This window comes from Alosa sapidissima, chromosome 18 (assembly GCF_018492685.1).
Source record: "Alosa sapidissima isolate fAloSap1 chromosome 18, fAloSap1.pri, whole genome shotgun sequence".
NCBI classification, from domain to species: Eukaryota; Metazoa; Chordata; class Actinopteri; order Clupeiformes; family Clupeidae; genus Alosa; species Alosa sapidissima.
This window is the reverse complement of record NC_055974.1, coordinates 7,919,967-7,938,074: the sequence shown is the minus strand read 5'-3', so window position 1 is coordinate 7,938,074 and position 18,108 is coordinate 7,919,967. Positions and strand designations below refer to the sequence as shown.

Here is an 18,108-nt window from a genome sequence, read left to right as displayed (position 1 = left end):
ACATATAAATGTTGTTTTCCCTTGCTACAAGAATATCTTCAACAATCACAATCTTGATGTCAACGTGAGATGGCTGGCGGTGCTGTACTTCAAGAACGGCATCGATCGCTACTGGAGGAGAGTGGCACCACAGTGAGTCTTTGTTCCTCCCTTATCAGGCTCCGATTCTCCCGCTCTCACACGGTGATTACAGCAAAATGAGATCAATATTTGATCATGATCTGCCTTGTTGGCTATAAATGGCGGTGGGGTATGGCCTCTGCATTCGCTACTGTTCTCATGCTGTATTTGTGTGTGTGTACATGTCTTGAGACAGTGTATCGTCCCTGCCAAGTGACTGCAGTGGTTATGCACAAATTGCAAAAATGCAAGAAGTCTGTTGACTCGATGGAAGTTTCTTTTGTTGACAAAAAGGATACACCAGAGGAGTGTGGATATGGGCCGGCTTCCAAAGAGTTAAACCCCCAAAAGAGCAGTTACTGGTGTGGGTGCTGCCTGTTTGCTGTTTCAGTGACATGCCGAGTCTCACTACCTTTGTCCGTCTCTGTGCCCACAGTGCTTTGTCCGAAGAGGAGAAGACGTCCCTCCGTGCCGGCCTCGTCACAAACTTCAACGAACCCGTCAACCAGGTGAGAACAGGCCCAAACCTGAAGCACTTCATGTATCTTCAGCACGTATCAAATCCATATGATGGCCCACATCATCTCATCATTATGTTTGTCTCCACTTTTCAAGCAGGTCACTTCTTGACCTGCTTGCCTTCCATCTGATTGCAGTTGTTTTGATTAATATCCCATCATTAGGAGGTGAAGAGGCTTGTGTTTATCACTTGAACGCGGAAGAGTTCATTTGCATGCGTGCGGCAGGGTGTCATTTTGATCAATGAGGCTGAGCGGATGCTTGGCATGCAGGCGAGATACTTGACTTGACAGCGGACCGCAAACCCAAACCGACAGCCCACCCTCTTAGCAGAGGCGGAAGCCTAAGCAACACAGGATGGCGCATTAACATTTTTGGAGTGCGGTCCAGTTCCTAATTTCCAAATCGCGCCCAAGGACATGTGTTGCCAATTTTAATGATCTGTGCTGCGTTTTCCTTGGCTTGGTATTAGAAACGGGTGAGAATGAGCTGTCAAAACATTTTCTGAAGTGGATAATTACTGTCTGGAAGGATTGATTAGTTTTCTTTTGTTTTGGTTCATTTTTTTCCCCCCGTTTTCTGTTGTGCTGGTCTCATGTTCACAATGGCAACAGCAGTGGGAAGCTTTTCGCGCATCGGTTAATCTTTTGGGATTTGTGTTGTTTTCAGATTGCCACCCAGATTGCGGTGCTGATTGCCAAGGTGGCGCGTCTGGATTGTCCGCGGCAGTGGCCCGAGCTCATCCCCATCCTGCTGGAGTCGGTCAAGGTGCAGGACAGCCTGCAGCAGCACCGCGCCCTGCTCACCTTCTACCACGTTACCAAGACCCTGGCCTCCAAACGCCTCGCCACCGACCGGAGGCTCTTCCAGGACGTGAGTAGATCTCTCTCTCTATCTCATCACTCTCTCTATCTCATCACTCTCTCTCTCTCTCTCGTCTGCCTCATATCTCTCTCTGTGCCCATTTTAGGCCCTTGTGTGACTCAGGGCTGAAATTGTGACAGTGTTGCATCACATCCTGCCTACCCAGTCATATATTTTCTAGATGTTAAGAAACACAACATTTTCATAAGGGAATATAAATATTGTGCATTAATGACGCAAGTCTGAAGGCTTCAATGAATTCCAATGCGTTGTACATACGCACATGCAGCATGTTGTCTGTGTGATGCTGTAAGTTTGAGCTGCGCTAATTTGATATTTTATGTAGATGTGTGTGTTGAATTCACAGTGCCATTTTTCTGCAGTTTTCCTTTGTTCTCTGCGGGGTGGACTGTGGTTTTCTGTGCACCTACATTGCTATGGGCTTGACTATTTGCTGTCGCACTCTCTTCTGATATAGGGCTCATGAGGAATGACATTATGGATATTCAATGCGCTCTGTAGTGCTCTGAGTGGAAGGCACTCTCAATCTGCAATTCCCAACTGATTTGGCTGGTCGAAATTGCCTTTCTTCTTCCTGATTAAGTGTACTGATGTACGAGACCACAAGAAATCAGGAAGACTCCCTGTGACGGCAGCATTGCCATTTAACTTGGGATGGAGGGAGGAAATAAACTTCCTCCGACACTCTCTCAAAATGGAGTCTGAATGCAGGTGTACATTTCTCAGGGCCAAGAGGCAATAAGAAATGCGAGGCCTGGTGGGTGTCTGTCAGTAGCTCAGATTGATAGCTGAAGCGTTCATCAGCGTCTGTACATTAGCAGGGCCGTGCGTGGAGTGCGGCTCGTGAGGCGAATGCACAGGCGAGCTGTCCTTTCTGAAGGCCTGGTGTCTCTTCAGTGAGTGGAAGTGAAAGCTATTAGAAGCTGGTGGAATAGACCCCCCTGATTGGTTCATTTATCTCAGAGGCCTGCTCTGAAACCTCTAATCCTGCCCCTGAATTGTGCTATGGAGGAACTCTACTCAAAATATGTGTTTTTTTTGTGCTTTTTGCTATTTTGGGGTTTTCTGGTGTAAAATTGGACTGGGCCGAAGGAGCTGTCACACTGATCCCCCAAAATTCACACATAAGCTTGTGCCTGCAGTGTGGCCATTAAATGTCTTTGAACATGATTTGCATCAGTCTTAACTGGTTACAGTACTGTATATGTCAATGCCTGTCATGGCCTTAACTGGTCAGGTGCCTTTTCCTGGTAGCTTAGCCAATTAGCTACTCTTCTGACTGTATTTGTGTTGATTACTAGATTTTAAGTCATTTTAACTGACATAAGGGTAGGTCACAAAGGATAGTTCTGGACATTTATGATAGTAGAGGGGAAGCCAAAATATAAAGAGCATATTTGTATTTTGTTTTTAGACATTGCAGTCAAAGCTGTTTGACTAGCAGAGCGAGAGCCTACTATCATTGATTCTTCTTGGTTGGCTTTTGTGGTTTCTGAATCTGTTCAATGGTTGTTAGTCACTTTAGCTTGCATGTGTTGGTTAGCGAGCTATTCTAGGAAGTAGACGGCTTGTAGAAAAAAAGTGCTAATGCATAAATACAACTGCACAAATGAATTACTCTACATGGTGGAGATTACTGGTGAAGTCGGTGGCCAATGTCAAGTAGAAAGCATTCTAATGTATGTGTTATTGTCGAGTGATGTGTTCCAGACTCAAATGAATGAGTGAACGTGTGTTGTGTTGGACTTCTGCTACAAGTGTTGTCAGGCAGCACAATGACAAATTGAAAGCTAGGAATGAGTCCGTTCAGGGTCGACGGATGAGTATCAGTAAGCTTGTTTGTTAGATTTTTGAACATTAGTAAATCCATTTGTAGCAAAAATTTTGAAATTAAATTATTACCATCATCCTCATGATGAGGGTTTTGTAGAAAGGATGCCAAGATCATCTAATAGGAGGATTGCTGTAGCCACTTGGCCCTTTGAAATAGGAAGTAGTCTAACTTTGTTGATGGCTTTTGCAATCTTGGATGCAGCAGCATGTGACAAGAACATTTGAAAAATTGGCAAAATGTAGTTGTGTGTGTGTTTAGTGTTGAGCCACACCTGTGGGGTGAAAACAGTATTGTGTTTTCAGACCTTTGTACTTTTTATGCCATTCCCTGTGCTGAGGAGGCCAAGCTGAGTTTACGTAGGGAACCAGACAGACTTGCTCGTGGCAAAACGTTAAGTTCTGCGGTTATTGTAACTCATTGTTCATCTCCACAGTCCCCTAGAGCAGTGTTTCCAAGCTTTTTTCCTCACGCCACACTGTTTGCTATGAGAAAATCTCACTGCACACCTCCATGATATTAAGCATACAAAAGCCACATCATAAAAACTCCTGTGTTTTGACACGTTGGGAAGTTATGTGTGAACCCATAGCTCCAGTGTTATTGTAGCCTAATGTCTGTCTATTATAATAATAATAATAATAATAATAATAATAATACATTTTAATTATAAAGCGCCTCTCAAGACACCCAAGGCTGCTTCACAAAAATAATTAAAAAATACAGACAATTTACAAACAAAATACCCAGTCGCCAGACAGAGCGCCGTACTCGCACAGCATTCCTTTAGGCACAGACATCAAGGCATAGACATCAAATAAATTAAAAAACAAATGACACAAGACAAAAGATGCCGGACGGAGCATCATAGTCACCAGCGTATCCGTGACACCAAGACATAAAAGACAACAAACAACTTAACAAATAATAAAAAGTAAAAAAGAAAAATTCATGTTAAATTAGTCCAATTGGTTGCTTCTAACCGTCTGAAAATGTCCAAGGGCAAGGATGACTTGCGTGAATTAACCTGCTTTAATTTGATTTTTTTTGTTCAGCATGACAAAAGGTGGTGGGTCAGGCATCCCTTTAAAGTATTTATACAACATGATGTAGTAAACGTTTTTTTTTGTGCCATGTTTTAGGAGTTGGCTGTTAGTTGCATGCAAGTGTAACATTCCTTGAACATCATAAATGGAGATGAAAAGATGGTGGACTGCGCAGATTAAAAAAAAACCTTCAATATGGATATTTTCCCTGCAGCACACCTGTGCAGCCCTCACTACCCTAGAGCATCCATTTATCCCCTATGCAAGTACCAGAGTCAGCCTGTAGGTGTCGCTGTTTAGCTGTCAATACCTGTGATTTCAGAAAGGCAGCGGAATCACCAAGGAGACCGTTTCCTACAGAGTCGGAGCCTTAATGAAACCCAAAGGGGACCTCGGCTGGATTGTAGCACGCTACAACAATAAATACTACTACCAGAGGATGAGAGTGCATAAGTTCAAGTACTAACAATTAGCTTCCATTATAATCAATGGAAGTAGCTACAACAGACGTGACAGTGGGGCATATGTTCGAAAAAAATAGACCATTCATCTAAAATGGATTTTACGCGTCGCGAATGAAACGCTTCAGTTACGCGCCTGGTGTAGCTCATACCTTAGAATCTGGAATACTGAGGGTAGAACATTGCTAACAGTGCTGTCACTGAACTTTGCAGGTCACAATGGTAATTTGTTTTCTGTTGTTTTTGGATTGTTTTAATCCGGTATTGTTAGGGATATTTTATGTATTTGAAAGGGGGTTTAATTTTGTGGCCACTTTCATTTGACTATTCATGACGCATTGTCACATCTAACACTTTTCAAACACAATCCACTACCCACATTTCAAACACAATTTTGGGGGAGATAATTGTGATCATTTGTGAAATCTGATCATCTCAGATTTATAGCACTATTATATATCACTTTTATGATTATTGCTTTTCCTCTGCACCAGATTCAGCCCTCTCCCTTAGCAATCTAGTAATCTAGTAAGACAGTAAGCACTAGTAAACAGAGCTATATTCAGTCTACTACTTTATTATTACACTGAAGTCTCCATTTGCACTGTAGCTTGAGTGTCAGTCCATTTGTAAGTTACTTTGGATGACCGCTTCAGTTAAATGAATAAACAAAAAATGGAAAACTCTGTCTAACAAAGTAGACGACAGTGAATGCTGACATGGCAACACATGTCATGTGAATCCCATTTGTGTTCTGGGTTAGGTGTGGTTATTAATGAGTTGTGCCAAGATTATCAAAGTATCATTATCAGAGTATCAAATGCTGTCCCCGTGCCCACATCTGCTTGAGATTCACCCCATTTTCCTTGTTAGCAACTCAAGACGGCGCCCTCTCTCGCTCTCTCTCTAAGTGGGTCTGAGGCGTATAAGAGATTTAAGTCTGCAGGCGGTTTGTGCAGGTGCTCACAGAGCTGACTCTTATTGCCTGCAAGTCAGTGGGGACACTTTTAATGCTTGGTTCTTTTGATAAGAAACAGAAGGCTTCAGGCTGTTTATGTCTTTGATCGCTAAGACGTTCCCATCAGAAGGAATCACACGCATTTGATCTTTAATCATTAGTTGGATTCACACTGCCAGCTCAAGATGCTGAGGAGGCTGAGTCATTAAAATATACCTGAGTCTGTCACCTACAGCCTTGTCCTCTACTTCGCTTACTTTGTTTACTTCACTTACTTCGTTGAATTTTTCTTTAGTCAATTAGTATGGATTGTGAACCTTCTGAAATTGAATTACTACCCCCAAATCATGACATTTACATGTTGTGATGTTTGCATCTTTAGTGTGTAATATTTAGTATTAGGCTATTTACTCCCTCCCCGCTTGATATTTTTCACCCTGCAGGTATGTTTGGCCTTGTTTGAATAGAGCCTAAATCAACGGAAGACGCTTCCCCCATCATTATGAATAATTAGCTAGCCCAGTGGAGACTTCCAAATGTCGGTGATATGACTGATGATGATCTCCCCCCTTCTTAATGAATGTTTTCTGAACTTTCAGCCTCAGTTAAATGTTGTTTAGCCTCCTTTTAGCCTCCTGTGGGCAGAGGTGGGCTAATAGGCAGGTTGAATTAATCAAATGAAACCGGTTGCTTTCTCCATTAGGGTAGTGTTGGGGGTTGGGGCCGGGCAGTGAAGAAACGTATAATTTCTCTGTGCCATCATCCATCTGCAAACACTGCAGTTCAAACTGCCACTTTGCACATCGCACTTGAGACTTGTTTGATGTCAGAAGTTAGAATGTGTGATCGAACACAATTTATTGCCATTTGCTATGGAAACTTTGAGTGTAGGGTTGTGTTGCCAGTTATCTGGCTGATTTGCACTTTTGACACTGATGACAGATTGAGACCGGGCTGTTATCGCTTATTTCCAAAATGAAATTCAGACACTTCATTTGATGCTGTAGAAAAACTTTTGAAACACTGAAGTAAAGGCAAACAGCATATAAATGGGGCTCGTTTTCTCTTCCTGCTAGAGGCAGTGAAGAGGAATTTGGTCAATTTAGACTGTCACTCTTGTTTCAGGCATTGAGAAGCTTCATCAAGCTGTATAATTTCAGCTGGAGGGGGCTTGTTGGGCCACCATCTCATCTCTCCCGATGCTTGAGTCAGATCTATATTTTCTCTTCATTTTGTTTGGGAGAAGTTCATAAATGATTTATTAACTTGCTGTGGTGGCAGATGTACATAGTCTATTGTGACTCAGTTTGTTTATTGACAAACAAAGAAAAAAAAATCCTGAAATGCATGCGCTGTCTGTTATGTTTATTTCTCTTGAACAGATTTTTTTTTTGTCCAATTATTTGAGCATATCTTTGTGTCGTGTTTTTGGAAACTATTTTCTATAGGAAAATGACTGCATAAAAAATGTTTTTTGGAGAAGAGAAAATGTTTGTTATTTTTCACTCTAACCTTGCTGTTTGAGTTATGGGTTTGTTTTTGCTGTTGCAGTTGGCTGCTGGCATTTACAGCTTTGCCTGCTCCTTGTGGAATCACCACACTGACACCTTCCTGCAGCAGGTCTACACCGGGGACCAGGGGTCCGCACTCAGCTCCCTGGAGCGAACACTGCTGTCTCTTAAAGGTGTGTATACACACACACACACACACACACACACACACACACACACACACACACATATATTTAACGCCAAGGTACACTTGTGTTTGCTATCCAGTATGACGCAGCCTAGAGAAAGCATGATACAAGATGCATACACTTGTATGTATTAGAGCACGGAGAGACATGTGTGGTCCCTGGGAGTATTCCAAGTGGTAAAAAGGTGTCGGCCTATCACAGCTGAATTGCATTGCCAGCACCTCAGTCTGAAGGCCTGTGCATTTGCTAGCTAGCTACCCAACCTCGTTTGTAGAGGTCTAAATAGGCTTGGAGCGGCAGAAGAAACTATACGCCTATCCAAAATTCATGAATATTTTTTTTGTTTTCCAGGTAATTTCAGTGGCTCTGTAATTGGGTTATTGCTATTTCATTTATTTTTACTCAGTAAAAACAACACAACTGCAAAATTATTGATATTACCAGAGATACACAATGAAATAACATGATTTATTAATGTTTTTAAAAATGGATATATGGCGTTTTGGAACTAAACTTCAAACTCTTCATCTGTAACAGCAAACTAGCAAACTTTAAAGACATCTTCATTGCTTGAGGGCACACTTTTGGTACTTGAATACTATACACTTCCACTCCCTTATTCACCCAAATGAATGCACACACGTATTACCGGCCTCCAAGTCTAGGGGAGCTTGGGGCACGGCACAACCACGTTCTCTTGCTTGATCTTAAAATACAACAGGGCTTAAATTTCACTGCGGGATTGCGGGTATTGCGCATAATTTGTTCAAGTCCCGCAACTCTAGCCATCATAATGCGAGAAATTCCCGCATACACTTTTATAGCCTGTCTGATGACGGCGTGGGGTGGAAGTGGGGTCAAGGCGGTGCTATTGACCGGACGGATCAACTACCGAGTTGAATTGAACATGGCCTCATGCAGACGCAGACACACACACACACACACGGAGAGAGAGAGAGATAGGCTTACGCAAATAGGCTACTACGCAACCATGGCAAACTTTTACATCTGGAAAGAGCTCCTTGGTAACTAGGTCAGGTCACGGTGGTTGGCTCAGGTCACGTCAACACTTGATCCCAGAAAGATTGTCTTCAACTTGTTAGTTTTTTGAACATTAATTTTATCTAATAACATAGAAAACATAATGAATTGCATCCACATATCCATTTGCACTATGCACAACTTGTATTCACTACCGACTAGCCTAAAACCGTCAGGCTGAAGGGAGGCTAATTACTCACGTATTTTCTTAAAGTGACAGGCACTCAATTACACCTACTCATCACCAATGTGCACTCAATTACACCTACTCATCACCAATGTGCACTCAATTAGACCTACACAACACATTAAAGATATGCCTAAGTGTTATAGCTTAAACGTCAATATGAAGCATTCAAATTACTAAATATGTTTAGCTGCTAGTAATTACTAGTAAAATGCTATACATTATTAACTAAATACACTCTATATAAATTAACAAATATATGAAATAGAAACATAGCCTATCACATAAGCCATAATTTTCAGTGTGTGTGTGGAGAGAGTCAAGCAGAATCTAGGATGTCCACTGTTGTGAATGATCCCACTACAGTAGATATTACTGATGACGTCAGGGTGTTGGGGGGGCCCCAAAATCAAACACTTTTAAAAAGTATCTAAGAAGTATCAAAATTGCAATCCCCCCCTCCCCCCTAAATTGTGTAAATCCCCCCCTACATGAATAACCTAAGGGGGGAATTCCCCCCCATTTTGAAAAATGAATTTTAAGCCCTGTACAAAGAGAACGGACAAGGCAAGGTTCAGGTGTTGCACACTGGCATTCCATTTATTAGTTAAAATACTTTAAGCATCAATACTCAACTATTCAAACATGTCCAACAATGTTCAGACACACTCAACATCAAATATAAATACTTAAATATTCAAACATGTTTAACAATGTTCAAACACACTCAACATTAAATTGATTAACACACACATTTACAGCATTAACCCCTTTCATAAGAATATACATATGGTGAGAATAAACACAACATTTAGCAACCAATTCATTCCTTTGTAACCTCACTAAAAAGCCATGGCCACATGGTTAATGGTGGCAAACAAACATTTGCTTGAATCAACATTTACTTCAATTTAATAAGAATCATATCAGGATCATTCAACACATTAACCAGCAATTTCTACAAAATAACCTTAGATGGCAACATTAAGAATAAAATGACACATACCTTAAAATACAAAGAGAACGGACAAGGCAAGGTTCAGGTGTTGCACACTGGCATTCAAAATTCCTTCTTCTCTGCCAGCTATATCGTACCTGCCCCCATCCCCGCCCCTCCCTCCCAGGGTGCCATCTACAGGCCTGGAGATACTCTCCAAGACATTTTCCCTGACAGCAGACTGAATGTGTGCAATGTGTGCTATGTCATGAGTGTGCAAATACTAAAACATACAAACTTTTCATTGACAATATTAATCATAAGAATTAAAATGTTACCACAGAAACACACAAAACATTTCCCCTCTGGACCCCCAACACACGCACTCAAAGGAAAGGCACATGAGCATCTCTCACTTATTATTCTCTCTGTTCCTGTTTCTCACCAAAGTTCACAAATAAGCAGTGCATCAACACTGGGCTGTCACACATGCGCGCGCACACACACACACGACACACACAATCTCTGTCTCCATCCTCTCCCACTGTCTCAGCCCCACCCCCCTCACATTGTTATCTACACACGTGTGTGTGTGCGCGTGTGTTTGTGCGCGTGTGTGTGTGTGCGTGTGTGTGCGTGTGTTTGTGCACGTGTGTGTGTGTGTGTGTGTGTGTGCGTGTGTGCGTGTGTGTGTGTGCGCGTGTGTGTGCACTGCACGCATGAACATTGATGTGGCACTCATTCTCTTCTCTCTCTCCTCACTCGGTCCTCCCGGCGTATATGTGTGCAGAATTCTACACAGTTCTCATTACTCCGTCTCTCTCTGTATCACTTTCTCCTTCCCCCTGTCTATTTCACACACACACACGCACACACACACACACACACGCACGCACACACACACACGCACGCACACACACACATACACACACACACACACACATCTCTCTTATATATGACAAATAAAAAAAAAAGTATTTTTCTCCATCTGTTTTTTTCTCTCCAACATATCTCTTTCTCCTTCCTATCTGTTTCTCAAACACACACACACATGTGAACACATGACCTGACTCACTAAAGAGTCATTGGTCATTATGCGCGGCGGTCATATAGGTTTAGTCAGATTTTTTTTTTTTTTTCCTTTCTTTTTTCTTTTCTTTTTCGCATGCCCAAATTTCCGTCAATGATTCCCGGGACACTGAAAGACCGGGGTACACGAAACTTGGTGGGCATGTAACCCCACATGGATAGCATGGAACCATCGTTTTTCGTTTTGATCTGTAGCCCCCCCGCTGGACTGGACCCCCGAAAGGAGGGTAGGGCAGACACAGTTTTCTGTGAATATCTCGAAAACCGTAGGGTTTAGGAGGACCATTTTTTTTTTCGTATGTTGATCTCAAGGGGCCATGTCAACCCATTCCATAACCACTCATTTCATGTATAGCGCCACCTAGTTAAACACAAAAAAGTAAAAATGAGGTGTTATAATTGAAGGTATCTGTGACCTAACATAGTCAAAACTGCACGAAATTGGAAGTGTAGGATCATTATGACACCCTCTGTATGCACGCCAAGTTTTGTGGAATTCCGTTCATGGGGGGCCACACAATAAATTAATTTATGTTACTATACACCAACTGGCCTGTAAGTGGCCGGAGACAGTTTTCTGTGAATATCTCGAGAACCGTAGGGCCTAGGAGGTCCACCTTTTTTATGTATGTTGGTCTTAAGGGGGCATGTCAACCCATCCCATTACCACTTATTTCATGTATAGCGCCACCTAGTTAAAAATTAAAAAGCAAAAAATTAGGTGTTTTCATCACAATATCTCTGGCTGACAAGGTCAAAACTGCACGAAATTAAAAGTGTAGGATCATTATGACACCCTCCGAATGCATGCCAAGTTTTGTGTACTTTCGTTCATGGGGGGCCTTACAATAAAATAATTTATGTGTACATTTAGTGACGTACACCAACAAGGATTCCCGGGACACTGAAAGACCGGGGTACACAAAACTTGGTGGGCATGTACCCCCACATGGATAGCATGGAACCGTCATTTTTCGTTTTGATCTGTAGCCCCCCGCTGGACTGGACCCCCCGAAAGGAGGGTAGGGCAGACACAGTTCTCTGTGAATATCTTGAGAACTGTAGGGCCTAGGATGACAAATTTTTTCCGTATGTTTGCCTCCAGGGGTCATGTTAACCCATTCCATGTGCACACATGTGCATAAACAGATACACACGCACACACATACATTTACAGTAATCATACGTATGACACATACTCACACAGTAGACATATGTACGCATGCATGCACATGCACAAACACACATACGCAGGCAAACACACAAGCACGCACATACACACACACACACACACACACCCACACACATAAACATAAACTTGTACACGCACACATGCACACAATTCAAGAATTTTTCCCGTCATCTACTTCCTGAATTTTTGGTCATTGATACCCGGGACACCGAACCACCAGGGTACATGAAATTTGGTGGGTATGTAGCCCCACTAGACTTTTACGGAAAATTTTCGTTTCATTAAGTAGTCGTTTGTCCACTAGATGGCGCATAGTTGCAGTGAGACGTAATTTTGTTGGAAGTTAAAAGTGGGTTGGAAAAACAATGGACGCTTCCTACAAGGACTGTAATTTACCGCAGCGAACATCTAATAAGGATAGGACGATGTTCACATGAAGTGTAATTCCCATTTCTTCTTGAAGCCGAAATAAATCTGAGGATGTTTATCGGACATGCTTGGTTTTTACTGCAGGTACGTTAATCTTGTAATATCAATAATATTACAAGATTAACGTACTAAACGTAATAAACTGCACGCATGAACGTGTGTTTATTACGTTTGTATGTGTGTGTGTGTGCGTGTGTGTGCGTGTGTTTGTGCACGTGTGTGTGTGTGTGTGTGTGTGTGTGTGTGTGTGTGTGTGTGTGTGTGTGTGTGTGTGTGTGTGTGTGTGTGTGCGTGTGTGTGTGTGTGTGTGTGTGTGTGTGTGTGTGCGCGCGCGTGTGTGTGCACTGCACGCATGAACATTGATGTGGCACTCATTCTCTTCTCTCTCTCCTCACTCGGTCCTCCCGGCATATATGTGTGCAGAATTCTACACCGTTCTCATTACTCCGTCTCTCTGTATCACTTTCTCCTTCCCCCTGTCTATTTCACACACACACACGCACACACACACACACACGCACGCACACACACACACACACGCACGCACACACACACACACACACACACACACATCTCTCATATATGACAAAGAAAAAAAAAAGTATTTTTCTCCATCTGTTTTTTTCTCTCCAACATATCTCTTTCTCCTTCCTATCTGTTTCTCAAACACACACACACACACACACACACATGTGAACACATGACCTGACTCACTAAAGAGTCATTGGTCATTATTATTCACTTGTTTCTTTTGATGGGAAAAACCATTCATCATCTGTTGCATTTCCAGTTAACGTCAACATGAATGACAGGAAGGCACTCTTTTAGTCCGTGCAGACTGTGTATGCAGACATGATTATGTTTCAGATCCTGATGGCTGACGATTCTGAACAAGCCTTCAAACCCGATTCCCTTAATCACTATTGATACCGCCAGTCGGTTCTCCCGTTGTGTTTCGCAGCGTAAAGATGCACTGTGTGTGTTTGTCTCGAGGGAACCACAAGTAGGGCCCTGTAACTGATGCCTGTGCCTGTGCCCCGCCCCACCCCCACCCCCTCCTCCCCCATGCAGTGCTGAGGAAACTGACGGTTCATGGATTTATCGAGCCCCAACAGAACATGGAGGTGATGGTAAGTGCAAGCACAACAGTCATTAAGAACAAATGCATCCCCGACAGCCAGCCTCCAGTGACTCCGTTAGGTGAGAGGATTTTAAGCCTCCTGAACCAGAGGTGTAAATGACGGGAAAAGATCGGCCTTTTGCGCAATCTGCGAGTCTCTCTAATGGGCCAGCTGCCCACACAAGGTCATCTGATAACGTCCATGTGTGGACGGTGGATAAAGAAATAAGGGAATAAGGGGAAGAGATTGAATGCAAACCAAATTGGCCCTCTGGCTTGCGAAGAGATATTAATGAAGGCTTCAGTTCAGTACCATCTGCAGAGTTCCCACAGACAGTCTCCTTGCGCTGTCAAGACACTGGTGCCTATCTGCCTGCAGGCATGGACGGACGTGCTTTTAAAAAGCTGTTATGGGCAGCAGACCCAGATTTGGGACAGTGGACAGTTTCCGAGGGAAAGTGCTGCACAGGCACTGACAATCTATCATTTGGTATTGTCACGAGGTCCAAGAAGTTCTGCTTCAAAAATTTCCCGAAAATGTGTCATTAATTGCCTCCATCCCAAACCAGTGGGCAGTTAAATTTGAATTCACAATTCAAAGCAACGTAGCAGTTTGATTTTTCTTTTTTTTTAGAATGGCAAGGGTAATGACTGTTCAATACAGGTTTTCCTCTGAAGATTTCCGCTGGCACCTGATTGACAGCTGTGTTATTTCTTTATTTCATTGGAGTCATACCAGCACTGAAATAATGAGTGATAAGTCATTTAATTAGCATGTTATGTGACCGCCACCATTCCATCTCAATTTTGTGTTTTATCAGGTATGTACATACAAGATACAAGATTATTCATCAGCATATTATATTGGTTCAGATGTGTCTGTCTATAATAGTTGGAAACAAGAGGACCATGCCTGGAAAATGACTAATCATCTAATTATAAAACCTACTGTTGGCTTACCTTGATGGACTTAATCCAGTCCGACTTGTTGCCAGGCCTTACCTCTCTTTGCAAATAAAACATGGAGAGAATAAAAGCTCTTTGATTAACTGTATGTCTATAAGCATGTTAATTAGAAATATTTGTTCAGTATTTTAATTTAATTTAGCCTACAGTCGGTTGGCAATGGTTGTGTTAGTTTAGCGTTGGATAAGGAAGGAGGGACAGTTGCAACTAGACATACTGCTTAATGGTGCGTACTATAACTGCTGCATAATTTTGCCGCCTGCTATGTGAAGAACATATGCCCCTCAAGTTCCCTCACTCAACCTCCTGCTACTTCTTGCTAATAGCAAATGGAAGGATTGCTGTTGGTGCATACCGGTAATACCAAAAAACTACCAACACTACCAACTGTAATAATACTACCAACAAGATCAAGTAGAACTGGTAATTGATAAAAGTGTTGCCCTCCAGATAGAATTTGTCGCCGTACAAATAGGTTGGTAGTATTTCTGAGATAGATTTTTCTTAATATCTATATGATTGCCAGTATGAGGGTTCCTTAAAGTCTTTAGTTGTAAAAAGGTTTTTAGAAGTTTTAAATTTATCTTACAAGGTTTATCAGCGAAGCACTAGATGTTTGCGTTGACTTCATTCACTACGTGGCACTTCTCTGCAAATGAGTCGCAATAAGGTTACCATGATGTGTCTCTTAAAGGCCAACTTAACAATAAAAAAATATAATTGTCTCAGTGGTTGTAGATGATTGTGGCCTACCTGACTTCTTTAATGTGTACCGTTGCACTGGCGTCCAATATCTCGTTATCTTTATAGGAGTTTGTTTTGTTTGGATGATGTGTAATAAATACACATTTTTGTCTGGATAAGGTTATAAGGCTAACAACAACATTGATTTATACCATTGATTCAAAGCAGTCTCTATGCCTGTAGACCAACACCGCCACCCACCCTCTGTCTGGACCAATGGAGCTACAAAGTTACCATTAGAATCACCAAAAAAATGTAGCATCAATCCGAACATACTAAAGACTGCCCTGAGACACCCGACTGCACCCCATAGCCCCACCTTAATCCTCATTTGCCTCATTACATCAAATTGAATCAAATTGAAGTCCTCCCTAGTTGGTTGCTGACGTATGACACATCTGGTGATTAGCATGAATGCGTGGCAGTCATTTAAATCCATTTGATCGATAGTTAACCAAGCGCTCGCCCTACTTGATGTTTATGCTCGTGCTGTTTGTCTCACTGCTTTGTGCAGAAGTGTGGGCGAACAGGGGTGATGGATGTTAATGAAGACATTTGTCTTTAAACTGGCATTCTTGAATTTGTTTAACTTTTATCACACCCGGTTGTGTTGTCTATTTTTTTCCTTTGAAAGACATAACAATGAAAGATGCTTCTACTGCTGTGAAGTTAGTGAGCGATGAGGCAACTGATCTGTTCTCCTTTTTCTTTATTTCCCCCCTCCAGGGCTTTTTGAACTCTGTGTTTGAGAGACTAAAGCAGTTTCTGGAGTGCTGTAAGTATCTATACTACTTAACTTATGGTAGAAATGTAAATGTATCTCTATTTTTCCCTCCCAGTGTTTGTTGTTTTTGTGAGGAGACAGGGTGTATAGATCTATATTAAGCATTTCATATTCCGAAAGGTTCCACATAAAGCACACATTAAGTGTGACTGGTGCAACTCTGAATTATTCTGAAGAGGGTTGAGTGTATATTTTGTGTGTTTGTTTCTTTGCTTATGATTCATACTGTTTGATTTGTGTTTGGCTTTCATTGACCCTGTTAATGGAGTTTTGTGTATCTCTTTACTCTAATGGCCAATCTGTTTTTGATGGCCCTGAGTAATGTCAGTTGCTTCCCCCCACAAAGAGTTAGAGAGCCAGTGAAGCGTAGCCAAGGCTTTTGGAACTTTTTCGAGGCATAATTAGATTTGGCCATGGTCCTTGAAAAAAATCAATCATGCTGAATAGCTTCTGCTTAAATGGTCATGTGAATAAGGAAGAGTCTAACTGATGCCAACCCCTTGTCTTTGGAAATTGTGTTGCCAGCATAATCGTAAGTTGTGCAATGTTGTCAGTGTCTCACTTTTCTGTGAACAAACCAGAGTTGAAGTTTGGTTGAAGTCACTGTTGCTGAGTCTCCATGGCTGTAGATTGACTGTGTTTTTGTATTAAGATATTATGATACAACTGGCAACCTAGCCTTGCCATGCCCACCTTGATGTCCTTTAAGGGAGACATAGTCACTAATGTTTCCTTCAGACTCCAAAAAGGGTTGGTCAATAGTGATGCTATAGTCATAAAAATTTGAAAGTGGCTGTGGTGAACTGTAGTAGCAACGCCTGCAAACATCAAAATTGCAGTCGGAAGAATGTGTACATTTATATACAGCAAAAGTAGGCCTACATACATTGCTTCCTGACTGACAATGCTGTTTATTGTCAGTTTGTAAAGTTTAGGTGAAGTAGGAAGTAACGTTAGGAATCCCTGATTAATGTTATTGGTTAGGCTGGACCAATGATGTCAAAGTTAATGCTTTGTCTCAGATTTTGATCAAAGTTTGTCCACCTAATATTGATCAAAGTTGTATTTAGCCTATTCACTGCAGTAGACCTGCATCACTGTATGAAACATTACAAAAACATGACATATTACATAGAACTGTAAATCATCTGATCATCTAATAATTACAAATATCTAGGCTATATATAACATTTATTTTATATTTGGCCTGCTATAAAATCATGTATTGAACAATTTAAGCACAGCTCAGCTTTAAGAAACTCAAATAGCCTAGATGCATGCTTAGCATTTTGTGATCATTAAGGCTACTTTCACAAACTCTTAGCTGTCCTCTGATTTACCAATATCTAGGCGATATTTGTAACATTTATTTTGTATTTGGCCCGTTATGAAATCATGTGGAACAATTTAACCACATTGTGAAACTTAAAGCCCAAATTTGGAGACATCCATGCATGTCGAAATTTACTGCAAATTCAAAACTGGATTACTCTGGAAAGGCTAACTGTACAGGGGACTGCTTTACACCTTTGTGTTCGGTAAGGTCTGCTGTTTATTCTGATATATGGTTTGTCATGTGTTAAAAGAAGGGTTCGTGAAGTATAAGAGATGAATGGGTAGGGAGATCATGGACGCAAAACCTTCAGTAGAATGTATGATTAAATTGAATTATATTATTTACTTTTCTCGCAAACCGTTCAACACCGCAATTATCGGCTAACATCGTTTAAAAGCTGAGAAAAAGCTCTTTCATGTGATACTTGTGATGTCTGTGTGATGATGAGTAGGCTACTTCGCAAGTAGTTCAACTGAGAAGAATGGGTGAATTTGGACGCACTTTCTTTCTTGCGCTGTCACTTTCTCCACTGCGTAAAAGACTAAATTAATTTGTGCTGTGAATGCTAAGATTATTTTGACAGGCCACAGGCTAAATAAAAATCGCTATTAGTAGGACGCAAAGCAGAATATTGAAAGAAGGGGGCACCAAGGCCACCGTGGCCTGTAAACCTCTGATTTTCAAAGGGGCATCACGGCCAACGCAAGGGGCTACGACGGCCATAGCCATTCCTACCCTGGTTCTCAGTATGATTGGACTGCTAA

At 41.7% G+C, this 18,108-nt stretch overlaps 1 protein-coding gene across 1 annotated transcript in view; it reads left to right on the top strand.

Annotated features, from left to right (window-relative positions):
• Positions 1 to 18,108, top strand: part of ipo11 (importin 11) — an 85,795-nt gene that overhangs the window by 3,050 nt on the left and 64,637 nt on the right. The window contains exons 3-8 of the mRNA XM_042070137.1: positions 32 to 132; positions 557 to 629; positions 1,309 to 1,512; positions 7,372 to 7,504; positions 13,466 to 13,524; positions 15,951 to 15,999. Coding sequence (XP_041926071.1) covers positions 32 to 132; positions 557 to 629; positions 1,309 to 1,512; positions 7,372 to 7,504; positions 13,466 to 13,524; positions 15,951 to 15,999 — 619 coding nt within the window. The remainder of the gene's footprint in view (positions 1 to 31; positions 133 to 556; positions 630 to 1,308; positions 1,513 to 7,371; positions 7,505 to 13,465; positions 13,525 to 15,950; positions 16,000 to 18,108) is intronic.